The following is an 18,265-nucleotide window of genomic DNA, read 5'->3' as shown; positions in this document are numbered from 1 at the left end:
TACTCCACCATTCAATCATGGCTGATCTGTCTTTCCCTCTCAACCACATTCTCAGGTCTCCCCATAACGGCCGACACCCGTACTAATCAAGAATCTGTCAATCTCCACCTTACAAATCTCCATTGACTTGTAGATCAGTAGATCGTATTTTCTGATCATATAACCATATAACCATATAACAATTACAGCACGGAAACAGGCCATCTCGCCCTTCTAGTCCGTGCCGAACACATAATCTCCCCTAGTCCCATATACCTGCGCTCAGACCATAACCCTCCATTCCCTTCCCATCCATATAACTATCCAATTTATTTTTAAATGATAAAAACGAACCTGCCTCCACCACCTTCACTGGAAGCTCATTCCACACAGCTACCACTCTCTGAGTAAAGAAGTTCCCCCTCATGTTACCCCAAAACTTCAGTCCCTTAATTCTCATGTCATGTCCCCTTGTTTGATCCTTGGCAAGAGTTGCAGACGTTGGTGGATTTAGCCCAGTCCATCACGGGCACTGCCCTCCCCACCAACGCAGGTATCTGCACGAGACGCTGCTTCATGAGGGGGGGCATAGATCATCACGGATCCACACCATCCAGGTCGTGCCCACTTCTCACTGCTACCGTCGGGCAGGAGGTTCAGAAGCCTGAAGTCCCACACCATCAGGCTAAGGAACAGCTACTTCCCTACAACCACCAGATTGGAGAACCCTCTTGCACAACCCTAATCCAACCTCAGCAATTGAACACCGAGGAACACTGAGGAACACTACCAATCAGAGGGTGGTGAATCTGTAGAATTATTTGCCATAGAAGGCTGTGGAGGCCAAGTCAATGAAAATTTTTAAGGCAGAGATAGATAGGTTCTTATCTCCTCCCCTCCCCTCCCCTGACATCAGTCTGAAGAAGGGTCTTAAACCGAAACATCGCCAATTCCTTCTCTCCATAGATGCTGCCTCACCCGCTGAGTTTCTCCAGCATTTTGTGTCTACCTTAGATTTTACTAGCATCTGCAATTCTTTCTTAAACAGAGATAGATTCTTGATTAGTACAGGTGTCAAAGGTTATGGGTCGAAGGCAGGAGAATTGGAGTTTGGAGGGAGAGATAGATCAGCCATGATTGAATGGCTGAGTAGACGTGATGGGCCGAATGGCCTAATTCGGCTCTTATCACTTATGACCTAATGACCACCTCTTGCACTACTCTGGACGTGTTTTTTTTCTGATTGGTGGAAGGGGGCGGGGAAGGGGGAAGTGGGGGGGTGGGGGATAAAAGGGAAACAGGAGAATCAGTGAAAAGAGAGTGTACCGACTCTAAGGATCCAACTCAGGATTGTGAACTGAGTGTGGCATTTAGAGATAGACACAAAAAGCTGGTGTAAATTTGAGGAAGGACATTCTTGCTATTGAGGGAGTGCAGCGTAGGTTTACAAGGTTAATTCCTGGGATGGCGGGACTGTCATATGCTGAGAGAATGGAGCAGCTGGGCTTGTACACTCTGGAGTTTAGAAGGATGAGAGAGGATCTCATTGAAATATATAAGATTGTTAAGGGCTTGGACACGCAAGAGGCAGGAAACATGTTCCCGGTGTTGGGGGAGTCCAGAACCAGGGGCCACAGTTTAAGAATAAGGAGTAAGCCATTTAGAACGGCGAAGAGGAAACACTTTTTCTCACGGAGATTGGCGAGTCTGTGGAATTCTCTGCCACAGAGGGCGGTGGAGGCCGGTTCTCTGGATGCATTCAAGAGAGAGCTAGATAGGGCTCTAAAAAATAGCGGTCAGGGGATATGAGGAGAAGGTAGGAACGGGGTACTGATTGGGGATGATCAGCCATGATCACATTGAATGGCGGTGCTGGCTCGAAGGGCCAAATGGCCTACTCCTGCACCTATTGTCTATTGTCTAAATCAGTGGATCAGGCAGCATCTCTGGGAAAAGCAATAGGTAACATTTCGGGTCAACACCCTTCTTCAGACGTTGGCATTTAGAGATTCATTCAGCATGGAAATAGGCTCTTCAGCCCAAAGTCTATACCGACCAAATTGCTCCATCTAAGCTAGTCGCATTTCCCCGCATTTGGCCCGTATTCTTCTAAACCTCCGAACGTTTCTAGGCCACGGACTTCATACGTACCAGTCATGTAGATGAGGATGTTGCTTCTGTCATCAGACAGCAGCCGCTTGGAGCGGGGAGTACTGGGAGGTGACCGGCCCGTCAACACCCGCAGGAAGTTTTCAACAGTAACCTGCAAACAAAGCACAAACCATTGGATGCCAACATTCTCCACAGTGTCCACATAAACAGCCGGCCTTGAAACTCCACATCACCAATTTCCAGCGGTCTTGGGTGGAGCGGTTCCCAACCAAGCTGTGAGGCAGTTACTGCTTGTCCTCTCTCAAATCGCTATTTAAGCTGAACTCCAGGCAGCAATCTGTGGAAAGCCAAAACTGGAGTCTGGACATTTCCTTCCTCGTGAGATCCAGACTACAGGTGCTGTCCTGTTTCCGTGCTGTATCTTTAGTTTAGTGATACGGTGGGGAAACAGGCCCTTCGGCCCACTGAGTCCGCGCGGACCAGTGATCCCCGCACATTAACATATCCCACACACACACACTAGGGACAATTTACAATTTATACCGAAGCCAATTAGCCTACAAACCTGTATGTTGTTGGAGTGCGGGAGGAGACCGGAGCTCCCATAGAAAGCCCACGCGGTCACGGGAAGAACGTACAAACTGCGTCAGTCTGAAGAAGGGTCACGACCGGAAACGTCACCCATTCCTTCTCTCTGGAGATGCTGCCTCACCCGCTGAGTTACTCCTGCTTTTTGTGTGCACCCGTAGTCAGGATGGAACCTGGATCGGTGGTGCTGCAAGGAAACAACTCTACCGCTGTGCCACCATGCTGCCCACTAAACTAAACCACACGCGTCGCAATGCAATGGGCTCACTGACCTCATAGCCTCGGTAGTCCACCTCCACGCTGTCTCCATACACGTTCAGCTCCATGTTCCTGTGACTGAAGATGGTGGCAGGTTTGGGGTTCCGCGGGTTGCACGCCATGTCATCCGCCAGCATCAGCACAATGTGGCTGGAACGGAACACGTTAGCAATCAGGGTCAATGTGAATGAATACGTTTATTGGCCAAGTATTCACATACAAGGAATTTGCCTTGGTGCTCCGCCCGCAAGTGACAACATGACATACAGTGAAAGTTAGGAATGACAAATAAAACATTAAACATTCATAATAAAACATTATTGATTAAATATGTGAATTAAATAAAATACCAGAGCAAAAGGAGGCTACAGATTTTTGGTTATTGAGTAGAGCTACTACTCGTGGAAAAAAAATGTTTTTATGTCTGGCTGTGGCAGTCCGGAGTCGCCTTCCAGAGGGAAGTGATTGAAAGAATCTGCCTGTAGCTGCCTGTAGCTGATGGTCTCAAAAATAGGAACAAAATACAACTCCACTGTAAATCTCCTTGGCCTGATATCTTCACCTCTGGTCTCGCACATCGCTCCGAGCCGCTCAACATTGCAGCAATGTAGACGCAGAGTGAAGGGGAATCGAGAACCAGAGGACATAGGTTTAAGGTGAAAGTTTAATAGGAATCTGAGGGGCAACTTTTTCACACAAAGTTTTTCACACAAAGGGTGGTGGGTGTCTGGAACAAGCTGCCAGAGGAGGTAGTTGAGGCAGGGACTATCGCAACGTTTAAGAAACAGTTAGGACAGGTTTAGGGGGATAGGGGCCAAAGTGGGACTAGTGTAGATGGGACATGTTGGTAGGTTTGGGTCAGTTGGCTCGAAGGGCCTGTTTCCGCACCGTATCGCTCTATAACTCTGACGCATTGGTATCGTCACCTGTCGTGGAAATAACTATGATACAAGTGAAGTGCAGGTACAATGGTCCAAGCCTCATTTCACAGCATCTGCTACATTGTGCAGAGCACAGCCCAGTGCAAGAGCCATCATATCAAGTCCCCATCAATAAAAGATTGAATTCCAATTAGAGAGAACTGCTCCACTATTTGCCACTGTAGACACTGCAGCAAAGACATAGCACCAGCTTCTAAACATTCAGAAGCTTTCTTTTTTTTTCTTTTTTAATATTTTTATTAGGAGTGGTGTACAATAATAAGACATGCATAGCATATTACTTTTCATGTACAACTTCTTATTTTAAATATGATAGTAAAAAAAAGTAAGAAAAGCAAGAAATAGAGAGAAAGAGAATATGATATTGTTAGTTCGTGAAAAAATAGAGAAAAAGAGCCCATAAAGTTGTATAGCCCGAAAGAGAAAATAAAAAGGAGAGGTGAAATAAGAGGAAAAAAAAAGAATAGAAGAACAAAAAGAGAAAAAAGAAAAATTGAAAGGGATATACCTACTTCGTATCTTTACCCACCCCTCACCCGGTTCTGAAACGGTTAATTTCTAAGGTTGTGCTGCACCATGTACTTGTAATAAGTCGATAGAGGGAGACCAAAACAATTCAGAAGCTTTCAAAATCTCAACAAGAGCTTTGCAATCAGCGAGTGGATTTATCTAGTGCCCTTCAAAAATATTCCCAAACACTTCACAAATGAGTAGCAGCAACGCAGCGACCAGTTTCCACAAGTGGGAGAGAGGAGAATCGCCTCCGACTGCAGCTCTCTATCGCGAGCCAACAGGACCCCAGCTAAAAAAACGAGGACACAAGGACGGTGTAACGGGCAGGACGCAGTGCTCAGGGTCTCAACAGTGGCACTCACATGAGAGTAGTTTATCTTGGGATCATGTTCAGCCCATGGACATTGTGGGCCGAAGGGCCTGTCCTGCGCAGTTCTATGAAGCTCGAAGCTCCAGGCTCCAAGTTCCCTGCCAAGATCCATAGAACAGATCTGGTCATTTCACGGACACATTTCACATTTCATGGTTAACTGCGATGCACACATTAACTTGGGCGGTTCAGTGGTGCAGCAGTAGAGTAGTTGCCTTACAGCGCCAGAGGCCCGGGTTCGATCTTTACTTCGGGTACTATCTATATGGTGTTTGTACGTTCTCCGTGTGGGTTTGCTCTGGGGTGCTCCAGTTTCCTGTCACACTACAAAGACTCACAGGTTTGTAGTTTAATTGGCTTTGATAAACCTGTACATGGTCCCAAGTGGTTGGGATAGTGCTAGTGTACAGGGTGATCGCCGGTCGGCACGTACATGGTGGGCCAAAGGGCCTGTTTCCGTGCTGTATCCCTGTCACATCACCTATATTAAACAGTGACTGGTTTTGTTCATTTTGGCCAAATTGGAGAGGCCAGGACACTAAAATTGGTCAATTTAAAAGTGCCTTCTGTAGAAATAGGACAAGCTGCAGAATGGTGCCAGTTTGTCTAGAGCCTAGATCAAGTTGGCGATATGCAGAGTATTGCCCTGCCGACTACAAAATTCAGAAGGATAAGAGCTGCAGGAAGAGAATGGAAACATCTGCAGATCCTAACAATTAGGTGCAAATTGCATGGAATGGATTGGATGAATGCAAACCAGACATACACATTGTATATAATGTTGCAAAGCTTTAAGGGCCTGTCCCACTTGGGTGTCATTTGCTCGTAATTTACGCGACATAATATACGTGTCACGACGCGCGCATGGTGCGCATTACGTGCGCATGTTGCATGGTGACGTAGGCAATGACGCGCGGTAGCGCGCGGCGCCCCAGGATTTTGGGATGGACAAAATCGTCGCGCGCCATCTGCGTGACGTGCAAATGACGCCCAAGTATGACCGGCCCTTTACTTTGCTAGATGTTGATTGGATTAAGTATTGAGCCTTGTCTGGTTTTCTTGCATATCAAGGCACATGTTGCGATGTTCGTTTCCTTTGAGAAGAACTGTTTGAATACATTGTATTAGTCACTGTATTATTGGGCTAGGGAAATGTCTGTCATGTACGGGGTTAATCGATATCTGTTATTGGACTGTAAAGAGACCACCCGCATGTGGTTCAGCCCCTCAAGGTTCGGGGACCTACTAAAGACTGCTCCCGCGGTGGTTAGGTACAGTAGTGGAACTGTAACTGTGTTTTGTCAAAATAAAGTTTAGATGCGTGACTCAGTGATTTTTGACTGAAACTAGATCGGGGGTGGAAGCTTAGAACGAGCTATATTACAGTTTCCATAACTACGTTGTTTGTGACAAAGAATTTTAGGAAGATTCCTACTCCACATAAACTCACAGATAAAAACACGTCTCTTTTTCGCTTCAATTAAGTCAAGTACTGTGTACAATGCATTCAGACCCCTTCACTTTTTCCACATTTTGTTACGTTACAGCCTTATTCTAAAATGGATTAAATTCTTTTTTTTTAATCATCAATCTATACACAATACCCCATAATAAAAAAGCAAAAACAGGTGTTTAGAAATGTTTGCAAAGTAATTAAAAACAAATAATTGAAATATCACATTTACATAAGTATTCAGACCCTTTACTCAGTACTTTGTTGAGGCACCTTTGGCAGCGGTTACAGCTTCAAGACTTCTTGGGTATGACGCTACAAGCTTGGCACACCTGTATTTGGTTAATATTTCCCATTCTTCTCTGCAGATCCTCTCAAGCTCTGTCAGGTAGGATGGAGAGCGTTGATGCAGTTATTTTCAGGTCCCTCCAGAGATGTTCGATCGGGTTCAAGTCTGGACTCTGGCTGGGCCACTCAAGGACATTCACAGACTTGTCTTGGCTGTGTGCTTAGGGTCGTTGCATGTTGGAAGGTGAACCTCCGCCCCAGTCTGAGGTCCAGAACGCTCTGGAGCAGGTTTTCATCAAGGATCTCTCTGTACTTTGCTCCATTCATCTTTCCCTCGATCCTGACTAGTCTCCCAGTTCCTGCCGCTGAAAAACATCCCTACAGCATGATGCTGCCACCACCATGCTTCACCGTAGATATGGTATTGGCCATGTGATGAGCGGTGCCTGGTTTCCTCCAGACGTGACACTTGGCATTCAGGCCAAAGAGTTCAATCTTGGTTTCATCAGACCAGAGAGTCTTGTTTCTCATGCCTTTTAACAAACTCCAAGCGGGCTGTCATGTGCCTTTTACTGAGGAGTGGCTTCCGTCTGGCCACTCTACCATAAAGGCCTGATTGGTGGAGTGCTGCAGATATAGTTGTCCTTCTGGAAGGTTCTCCCATCTCCACAGAGGAACTCTGGAGCTCCGATAGAGTGACCATCGGGTTCTTGGTCATCCCCCCGATTGCTCACCTGTTTTCGCTTCTTCATTCTGGGGTATAGTGTACAGATTGATGAATAAAGAAAATAATTTAATCCATATTAAAATAAGGCTGTAACGTAACAAAATGTGGAAAAAAGTGAAGGTCTGAAATACTTTCTGAATGCACGTGGTGAAAATAAAAACAATTCAATGCTGGACTGCAGTATACAATTATGGGCCTGTCTCACTCAGGCAATTTTTCAGTGGACTGCCGGCGACTGTCAAGTTGCTGGCAGTCGCCTGAAAAACCGGGAACTGGAACGGCGACTGTCAGAGTGGAACAGACACAAACACATCGCGGAGGCCAGGGCAAGCCGGGGAAGGAAGCGCTGCCTGAAATTCGCACGGAGCAAAGCCAAGGTGATACAGACACACAACGCGATGAACAGGAAGGTTGGCGCTGTAATTTAGACGGCTAGCACAGCGTACGGTAAGTCCTTTAAAAGGGGGGGGGGGGGGGGGGGGGGGGGGGGGGGGGGGGGGGGAGGAGTGGAGGGGGGGGGGGGGGGGGGGGGGGGGGAAGCCAGACAACTTTTAATAAGCCAGAGATACGCAGCTGTGAAGTTCGGTGGACATTTAACATTACCGGTCGGTTATCCTTGGTTCTGAAAACTTCTGCTTATGTTTTTTCCCCCCTAATGAGCCAATGAAAATGACAGCAAAGGCGATTAACTAAAACTACCCACGACTACCTCAACTACCTCTAACTACATGGCGACCCCACTACAACTGCACCTACGACTACAGGATTATCGATTTTCTCCATGGCGACCAATTTTTGGTCGCAGAAATCTTTTCAACATGTTGAAAAAACTGCGGCGACCATACTGAGGCCGCGACTAGTTCCCATGCGGGAACTCCTCGCGACCATGAAGGAGACTCGCCAGAGACCACCAGCGAACATGACTGCTGTATGCAATTACAGTGTAAAAAAAATTAAAATCACAGCTTTTCAGAAAATCTTTCGGACAACAAGACTCCAGATTGAGAGGGAGTGCAGCTTACCTGTCCGGTATCCCCAGTCTCTTGACACTCCTATAAACCGACAGGGTGTTGGCAACATGGCGATAGTTGAACCAGAATCGGGACGTACACACCTTGGAGCAAGAATCAGAGAAGCACAGCAATTAACAGGAGCGGCAGGGTATCGAACAGATACTGACGATGCAATAACAAACTGTACTGCAGCAATCCTGTTTTCAGAGAGCAGAACCATCAGCAGGGACTTCATGCACTCAACCATGTAGACTAGTCTTTTTTTTATTTTTTAATTTTAGATACATGTAAGTACTGTCAGGAGGGCACACAAAGAGAGTAATGAATCTTTTCAAATCATCTTATGTACAACTTCTAGTTTTTTTTTTTTTGTTACATTGAAAGTGAGAATTGGCTAAATTTAGATAGTAAAGGATAGATGATGTGAAATATATGGTGAAGAAAGGATCAGGGAAGGTATGGAGAGAGAAGGCAATAAAATAAAAATAAAAAAGAAAAGATCATTATTTATAATCTTGACCAACCCCCGTCCAGTCCTGAAACAGTTATTTTTTACAATTGTGTTGCACCATATGATTCCAAAAAAAACGACAAATGGAGACCAACTAGTCTAGTTCTATAACCCTAGACTAGTCTTAAGGTTATAGAACGGAGATACATTGCCTTCTGCTAGGAGTGAGCATTTGATGGCTCTGGGCCTGAAGTCACTGGAGTTTAAAAGGATAAGGGGGAATAGACTCTATTGAAACGATAGGCCTAGATGGAGTAAAATGTGGTAAGGATATTTCCAGTCATGGGAGTATCTAGAATTCGAGGGCACTGCTCTGAATAAAAGGATGTTCCCTTTAGAATGGAGATGAGGAGGAATTTCTTTAGTCAGAGGGTGGTGAATCTGTGGAATTCATTGCCACAAACGACTGTGGAGGCCAAGTCAATGGGTATTTTTAAAGCAGAGATTGATGGGTTCTTGATTAGTAAGGATGTCTAAGGTTACGGCTAAGGGTCAAAGGTTCCCACTCTCACCTTAAACGTCTCATGGTTGTAGATTCCCCTACCCTGGGTAAAATATATTAACCCTATCTATTCCCCTCATGATCTTGTACAACTCTGCTAGATCACCCCTGAGCCTCTTGCACACCAAGGAACAAATACTTTTCTATGTCTCTCATAATATTTTCAGATCCCGTCCGACCCCACTTTCCTCTGCTCCAAGGAAAACAAGCTCGGCCTATCCAGTCTCTTCTCATCGATTAAATGGTCCTTCTCAAGTGACATTGTGATGAATCTAGCTGGGCGGACAACAGACCACTCGGCTTGTTGGCTTCCACCATTTTGATTCTGAGACTACTGTCTTGGTTGAGAGAGCTGCACACAGCAAGACGCTGAGCCACGTCTGATCTGGGAGTATTTACTGATGTTCGAGTCCACACTTTGCCATGTGTTTGAAGAGCTTGCGCAGGTAGTAAATACTAAAAGGAAGGGGTGGAGCCTATCAAGGACAAAAATGGGAACTTCCACATAATATTAGCATCTGCCTGCTCTAATTCCGGCTGGCACTGACGATGGCTGCCGGAAGGTGTGCGGCTCCTTGCTGTTCTGTACGTGTTTGTTCGTTTGTGTCGTCTGTGAAAGCTATAATTAATGTTTAATGTTTTATGTGTCATTCTTAATTGTTACTGTATGCGAGCAGAGCACCAAGGCAAATTCCTTGTATGTGTACATACTTGGCCAATAAACATTCATAAACTTATTCATTCATTCATTCATAATCGAAACATAGAAAAAATATAGAAAATAGGTGCAGGAGGAGGCCATTCGGCTCTTCGAGCCAGCACCGCCATTCATTGTGATCACGGCTGATTGTCCCCAATCAATAACCCGTGCCTACCTTCTCCCCATATCCCTTGACTCCACTAGCCCCTAGAGTTCTATCTAACTCTCTCTTAAATCCATCCAGTGATTTGGCCCCCACTGCCCTCTGTGGCAAGGAAGTCCACAAATTCACAACTCACTGGGTGAAAAAGTTTTTTCTCACCTCAGTCTTAAATGACCTCCCCTTTATTCTAAGACTATGGCCCTTGGTTCTGGACTCGCCCAATATTGGGAACATTTTTCCGGCATCTAGCTTGTCCAGTGCTTTTATAATTTTATATGTTTCTATAAGATCCCCCTCATCCTTCTAAACTCCAGTGAATACAAGCCTAGTCTTTTCAATCTTTCCTCATATGGCAGTCCCGCCATCCCAGGGATCAATCTCGTGAAGCTACGCTGCACTGCCTCAATCACAAGGATGTCCTTCCTCAAATTAGGAAGGACATATCCTAATATATCTTCAATATCGAGTGAAGATGGCATCTATCTTTACCAACAATTATACAGCTCAGGAACAGACCCTTACAGCTAACCTCATTGATGCCTACTGTGATATATTTCTATCTAATCTAATCCCATTGGCCCCCATTAGGCCGGTATCATTCTCATTCCTTTGTTATCCAAATGTATTGTCCCCTCTACTTCATTTATCTGAAGGACGGTCCCAACCCAAAACGTCGTCTGCCCTTTCCCTCCACGGATGCTACCTCATGTTCATAGGTTCTAAGAGCAGAATTAGGTCATTCGGCCCATCGTCCACTTTGCCATTCAGTCATGGCTTATCTATCTTTCCCTCTCAACCATATTCTCCTGCCTTCTCCCCGTAACCCCTGACGCCCGTACTAATCAAGAATCCGTCAAACTCCGTCTTAAAAATATCCACTGACTTGGCCTCCACAGCCTTCTGTGGCAAAGAATTCCACAGATTCACCACCCTCTGACTAAAGAAATTCCCCCTCAACACCTGGCCCGCTGAGTTCCTCCAGCAGTCGGTGTTTTGCTCAAGATTCCAGCATCTGCAAACTCTTGGGTCTCATGTAAAGGAAAACCCTTACAGGTGGCACAAAAGAAATCAGGGATTGGATTTTCAGAAGGATTTGGGTCGGATAAACTTATTGAGATAGAGTGGGATGAGGCCAGCAACAGACTTGAACATTAACAACATTCTATTATTCTCTGAAGATCACGAGAGGAATAGATAGGGTTAATGCACAGAGTCTATTATGCAGAGTAGGGGAATCAAGAATCAGAGGACATCGGTATAATGTAAGGTAGACACAAAATGCTGGAGTAACTCAGCGGGTGAGGCAGCATCAATGGAGAGAAGGAATTGGCGACGTTTCGGGTCGAGACCCTTCTTCAAACTGATGTCAGGGGAGGGGGTAGGACAACGTAGGTGGAGACAGTGGGACTAGTGGGAGAACTGGGAAAGGGGGGGGGAGGGGAAATGATGAGAGAGAGAGCAAGGGCTACCTGAAGTTATAATGTTACGGTTTAATGTAAGATAGAGGAAACATTTAATAGGAACCAGAAAGGCAACCTTTTTTGGCATAAAGGGTGGTGGGTATATGGCACGACCTGCCAGAAGCAGGTACTATCACAAGGTTTAAGAAACATTTAGTGGAAACATCCTCTCCACATCCACTCTATCCAAGCCTTTCACTATTCCGTATGTTTCAATGAGCCCCCCCTCATTCTTTAAATGTACATGGATAGGTTGGGTTTAGAGGAATTTGGGCCAAACGCAGGCAGGTGGGACTAGTCTAGATTGGACATGTAGGTCAGCGTGGACAAGTTGGACTGAAGGGCCTGTACCCACGCTGTATGACTCTATGACAGAGCTGGAAACAAGCATAACGCTCCCAGGCATTAGCGGAGACTCTGCTGACAGCTTCAGAAACACAACATTTTCCAGTAGTTTATGCAAACTCACCAGCACAGCCCAGTTGTTGGTGTGACCACTTCTGAAGAACTGTTTTGCTCGAACCTGTATAAACAAGAAGTAAAGTCATATTAGGAAATATTCTCAACTCCATTACAAATACAATTCTGTAGAGGTTTTTGTTCTACACAGAGGGTGGTGAGTGCCTGGAAGGCGTTGTCACAGCCTCAGAATAAAAGGACATTCCTTTAGGAAGGAGACGATGAGGAAGTCCTTTAGTCAGAGGGTGGTGAATTTGTCGAATTAATTGCCCCCTAAGGCTGCGGCCAAGTCATTGGGTATTTTTGGATATTTTTAAGGCAGAGCTTGACAGATTCTTGATTAGTACGAGTGTCAGGGATTATGGGGTGAAAGCAGGAGACGGGGGTTGATAGGGGAAGATATATCAGCCATGATCGAATGGTGGAGCAGACCCGATATGGCTGAATGACCTAAATCTGCTCCTATAACGTGAACATGAATCAACAGACAAATCGTAACATCTAAATCTTCGATTTACAACCTCAATAAAGGCACCATTTTCATCCAACAAAATGTAACTTTAAATAAATGAGGGTCAGTGCAGCTAGTCTTCTCCATGCATCGTCAGTTCCCAAGGCGTGAGATTCAGAGTTTAATTTCAGGAGGGGGTTGATTTCTCTTGTGATCCGCTGCCTCATTAATATTGTGGCAATTTGATTAACTCCAGCCAGCTGGGCTCTCTCTCCAATAATTATCACACATCGCTTCAACCTCTTACACAAATCCAATTAGGCTTTTTTGTAAAATACCTCAGGAACTGCATTCTTTAACACGTGATTTATTTTTAAAACACTTTTCATCGCGTCCCACATCCCTGGAGCTCCACCATCAAAGGATATCATCAGTTGTATTGGAAGGAACTGCAGATGCTGGTTTACACCATAGACACAAAATGCTGGAGTGACTCAGCGGGCCAGGCAGCATCTCTGGAGAGAAGGAACGGGGGGGGGTGCTGTTTTGGGTCATGTCTCTGGTCTGGAGAAGGGTCTCGACCCGATATGTTGCCCTTTCCTTCTCTCCAGAGATGCTGCCTGTCCCGCAGAGTTACTCCAGCATTTCGTGCCTATCTTCAGTCTCAGTTTTTAGTTTATTGCCACATGTACCGAGGTACAGTTAAAACCATTTGTTACATGCTAACCAATCTTGGAATTAGGTTGGGCTAATGAGAAGGGAACATTGAATACTCCCTCACAATCAGTGTGCTAAATGTCACCCTGTTCACCCATTTTGTGACCTCTGCAATCTGCGGACGTCATTGTAGAATTTTCATGAGGTCTTCAATATTCAGCTATCTCCTTTACAATTCATTTATTTCATTTCAAGCTGATTCCATTCAGTCACTCAGGCATCACAGTGGCACAGCTGGTAGAGCTGCTGCCTCATGGCACCAGAGTCCCGGGTTCCATCCCGTCCTCAGTTGCTATCTGTGTGGAGTCTGTACGCACTGGGCCCCAAATGTCACCTGATCCTTTTCTCCAGGGATGCTGCCTGACACGCCGAGTTACTCCAGCCTGTTGTGTCTATCTTTGGAGTTTGTACGTTCTCCCTGCGACCGTGTGGGTTTCCTCTGGATGCTCTGGTTTCCTCCCACATCCCAGAGATGTGCGGGTTTGCAGGTTAATTGGCCCTCTATAGATTTGCCCCTGGCGCATGGGGAATGGATAAGAAAGTGGGATCACATCGAACATAGTGTGAGTGGAGGATCAATGGTGGACTTGGTGGGCTGAAGGGCTTGTCTCCATGCTGTATCTCTGAGCTGAATTAAATGTGCATGGGTTCTCCGGCAGTAAGTTAACAGCCAGGGCGGAAAGCTGGAGTAACTCAGCGGGTCAGGCAGAATAATATTGATTCACTTTTGGCTGACAAATATATCAGCTGAAAATATCTCCAGGATAGATATAGCATGGATTAGATACAAAATGATTTTTTCTCCACACCACAGGCACAGATCAGGCCACATTCAAGTTGGAACAGTAAGAGCTAAATTGTCTCCGGCTCAGGTTAAATGCAGAGCAAAGCTTCATCTGCAATGTATTTTCAAACATTCCCTCAACAGCCAGAGATGCTGCCTGTCCTGCTGAGTTACTCCAGCATTTTGTGTCTATCTCGGATGTAAACCAGCATCTGCAGTTGCTTCCTGCACAGCTAGAAATAGTATTTGTTGGAAACTGAGCAAACAACATGCTGGTTGAGATATATAAAATTATGAGGGGGCGTAGATCAGATCAGACACAACCTTTTTCCCCGCAGGGTGGAAATGTCAAAGATCAAAGGGAAAAGCTCTAAGGTGAGAGGGGCAAAGTTGAAAGATGAGTGGGGCAAGTTGATTTTTAACACAGTGGGTGATGGGTGCCTGCAACGTGTTGCCAGGGGCGACGGTGGAGGCAGATATGATGGTGGTATTTAAAAAAGCTTTCAAAGAGACACATAGATACGCAGTGAAAGGAGGGATCTGGATCGCGTGCAGGCAGAGACATCAGTTTACCATGTTTGGCACAGACATTGTGAGCCGATGGACCTGTTCAGGTGCTGTACTGCTCTATATCGTATGCTAAACTGCATCATCAAATAGTCCAAAATGCAGATGTGCAAAAAGTTGCGAACACTGCCCAGTCCATCACTGGCTCTGACCTCCCCACCATTGAAGAGATTTACCGGAGTTGCTGCCTTAAAAAAGCAGCCAACATCATCAGAGACCCACACCATCCTGGCCACACACTCATTTCATCCCTGCCATCGGAAAGAAGGTATAGGGGCCTGAAAATGTAACATCCAGTGTCAGGAACAGCTTCTTCCCTGCAGCCATCAGGCTATTAAACATGTTCAAGAAGGAACTGCAGATGCTGGAAAGTCGAAGGTAGACAAAATTGCTGGAGAAACTCAGCGGGTGCGGCAGCTTCTATGGAGCGAAGGAAATAGGCAACGTTTCGGGCCGAAACCCTTCTTCAGAATGATTCAATCTGAAGAAGGGTTTCGGCCCAAAACATTGCCTATTTCCTTCGCTCCATAGATGCTGCCTCACCCGCTGAGTTTCTCCAGCAATTTTGTCTACCCAGGCTATTAAACACTACAACCGCAAATAAGCTCTGGACTACAATAGACTATTACTGTTACTATTGCACTATTATAGTTTGTTTTTTGTGTGTACGTATATGTGCGTGTTTATTTATATATATATATATATATATATATGATCTATATATGTGTATTTGAGAGTGTGTGTGTACATATTAACTTTTTTTTCCTTTCTTGTTTATTATATTGTACTATGTTTACATATTGTGAGGTGCTGCAGCAAGTAATGAATTTCATTGTTCTACCTGGGACATATGACAATAAAACACTCTTATCTCTCTCGATAAAACACGTTTATAAATAAAACTTCCCCAAATATTCCCAGAGCAGCATGGGTTAAATGTGTATGAAGGAACTGCAGATGAGAGTTTACACCAAAGATAAACACAAGATGCTGGAGTAACTCAGCGAGTCAGGCAGCATCTCTGGAGAACATGGCCAACACGACTTCCGCTGCCGGCGACGGGCCTCTCGCTCTCAGTGTCGGAGCGGCTGCCGAGCGGAAAAGATGCAGACCCTCACTGGGAAAACGATCACTCTTGAGGTGGAACCAAGTGACACCATCGAGAATGTGAAGGCCAAAATACAGGATGAGGAAGGGATCCTGTATTTTTTGATCTTTGCTGGCAAGCAGCTGGAGGATGGCCGTACTCTGTCTGACTACAATATCCAGAAAGAGTCCACTCTGCATCTGGTGCTGCGTCTGAGGGGAGGTGCCCTGGAGCCCAGTCTCCGAGTCCTTGCTCAGAAATACAACTGTGACAAGATGATCTGTCACAAGTGCTATGCCCGCCTGCATCCTCGTGCATCCAACTGCCGTAGAACCAAGTGTGGCCACACAAACAACCTGGGCCCCAAGAAGAAGCTGAAGTAGAATGTCGAGGTCCTGTTGCCCCATGTTAGGCTTGCATTTGTGCTGAATTTCCAATAAAAGCCTGTTGCAGTGCCAAAAAAAAAAACAAAAAAAAATGTTTTTAAAGATCTCTGGAGAACATGGATAGGTGACATTTCGGCTCGGGACCCTTCTTCAGACCGGGAGGTTCGGGTTGAGACCCTTCGTCAGACTGAAAGTCACAGTCTAAAGAAGGGTCACGACACAAAACGTAATCTATTCCTTTTTCCAGAGGTTCTGCCTGACGTGCTGAGTTACTCCAACATTTTGTGTCTATCTTCAGCATGGGATAAATATAGATTGAATCTGTCCATAATGATAAGAGCCCTCCTCCTCTCTCCTGCAATGAAAAGTGAATTATTATGTTCCAATGGAACCTTTCATCAGCGCAAGTGTAAATTAAAAAAAAACACAAAACATACATGTCAAATGAAAAAGAGTTTTGAAAAATTGCCCGTCAGTCTGTGTAATTACACTCTGCTCCGCACAAAACATGTCACCTCATTCTGCAGCTGGCTTCTGCACGACACAATCCTTCTCCAAGAGAAAGCAGCGTGCATACAGATTGTCCTCGTAGAATCACAGAGCACAAAAGACCTCTTAACCTGTCGTGTCTGTGTCACTTTAACTTTTCTTAATCCCCTGCTGAAAATAGTCACTGAAGCAACTTCCATCACTCCTGCAAACAATGCGTTTCAGATCGTAGCAACCCGCTGGCAGAAAAATATATCACTCTTTTCCTTCTGGTATGTTTGCCAATTAACTCTGTGTTCCCTGTGCGGCTGATGACAATTTCATTGAAGGCATGAGGTTATAGGTTCAAGTCCCACACCAGAGTCGTGAGCAAAGAAAGAAAAAAAAAAATCAAGCTGAGTTTCCAGTTTATTCCTGCAGGAAGGCAGCGCCATCATGCCAGCGGGACCACCTCAGCCCCCCTCCCAAAACCACCGCTGAATATTTCATGGCATTAATTTGAGCAGCGAGTGTTCCAGCTGGATAAGATGTTTGGTTCAATTAAGGCCACCAAAGTGTATTTCCATACAGAGTTGGGGGTGTCTCAGCAGGGGGGGAAGTGTAGGTTCCAGTGGGACAGAGGAAAGTTTCGCCGAGGTGGTGGGTTCCAGAGGGAATAGTGGCATCAGAGGGGGAGAGGATAAATCGGGGGGGTAGAGGTGGGGAATCGGGGGAGGGTGTTCAGTGGTTCGGAGAGGCGAGAGGCAGAGAGGTTGGAGTTGGGGGGGGGGGGGGAGCAGAGAGTTTTGGGGGGGTAGGGGGGGGAAGAGGTTGTGGTTTTAGAAACATAGAAATTAGGTGCAGGAGTAGGCCATTCGGCCCTTCGAGCCTGCACCGCCATTCAATATGATCATGGCTGATCATCCAACTCAGTATCCCGTACCTGCCTTCTCTCCATACCCCCCGATCCCCTTAGCCACAAGGGCCACATCTAACTCCCTCTTAAATATAGCCAATCAACTGGCCTCAACTACCCTCTGTGGCAGAGAGTTCCAGAGATTCACCACTCTCTGTGTGAAAAAAGTTCTCCTCATCTCGGTTTTAAAGGATTTCCCCCTTATCCTTAAGCTGTGACCCCTTGTCCTGGACTTCCCCAACATCAGGAACAATCTTCCTGCATCTAGCCTGTCCAACCCCTTAAGAATTTTGTAAGTTTCTATAAGATCCCCCCTCAATCTCCTAAATTCTAGAGAGTATAAACCAAATCTATCCAGTCTTTCTTCATAAGACAGTCCTGACATCCCAGGAATCAGTCTGGTAAGATCGGGTTGGGAGGTGCGGTGGGGGGGGAGAGAGGAGAGGGAGGTTGGTTTGGGGGGGGGGGGGGGGGGTCATGTTGGGGAGGGGGGGGGATCCAGAGAAGAGATTTGTGTGTGTGGGGGGGGGGGGGGGGGAGGTTGAGGTTGGGGGTCCGGAGGGAAATGAAATTGGGAGGGGAGAAGTTGGGGGGAGGGGAGGGTGGAGGTTGGGCTTGAGAGAGGTGGGACGGAGAAGTTGGGGAGAGGTTGGAGATGGGGAGAGTGGAAGGGAGAGGTTTGGGTGGGGAGAAGTTGGGGTGGTGAAGGGGGAGAGGATGGTTGGTGGGGGGGTCGAGTTGGGGGGGGGGGGGGGGGGGGGGGGGGAGATGACCAGATGACCGGGGAGGCGGGTCCGCTGGTAAATTAAATTCCGGCTCCCCGTTTCCTGCGGCCCCGGCAACGATCCCAAA

The 18,265-nt window shown here is 46.2% G+C and overlaps 2 protein-coding genes across 3 annotated transcripts in view; one reads left to right on the top strand and one right to left on the bottom strand.

Annotated features, from left to right (window-relative positions):
• Positions 1–18,265, bottom strand: part of pigk (phosphatidylinositol glycan anchor biosynthesis, class K) — a 109,979-nt gene that overhangs the window by 91,505 nt on the left and 209 nt on the right. For both annotated transcript variants that reach the window (XM_055641318.1, XM_055641319.1), the window contains exons 2-5: positions 12,048–12,101; positions 8,252–8,343; positions 2,952–3,087; positions 2,131–2,242 (exon numbers count right to left, since the gene is read on the bottom strand). In XM_055641318.1, the coding sequence (XP_055497293.1) occupies positions 2,131–2,242; positions 2,952–3,087; positions 8,252–8,343; positions 12,048–12,101 (394 nt within the window). The remainder of the gene's footprint in view (positions 1–2,130; positions 2,243–2,951; positions 3,088–8,251; positions 8,344–12,047; positions 12,102–18,265) is intronic.
• On the top strand, positions 15,606–16,104 carry LOC129700715 (ubiquitin-60S ribosomal protein L40-like). Its single transcript, XM_055641320.1, has one exon. The coding sequence runs from the start codon at positions 15,661–15,663 to the stop codon at positions 16,024–16,026; it is 366 nt and encodes a 121-aa protein (XP_055497295.1). The 5' UTR covers positions 15,606–15,660; the 3' UTR covers positions 16,027–16,104.

The sequence above is a fragment of the Leucoraja erinacea genome, chromosome 10 (genome assembly GCF_028641065.1).
Source record: "Leucoraja erinacea ecotype New England chromosome 10, Leri_hhj_1, whole genome shotgun sequence".
Taxonomy (NCBI): Eukaryota; Metazoa; Chordata; class Chondrichthyes; order Rajiformes; family Rajidae; genus Leucoraja; species Leucoraja erinaceus.
Note: the sequence above shows the minus strand (reverse complement) of the source record. Positions and strands in the feature narration are given on the sequence as shown.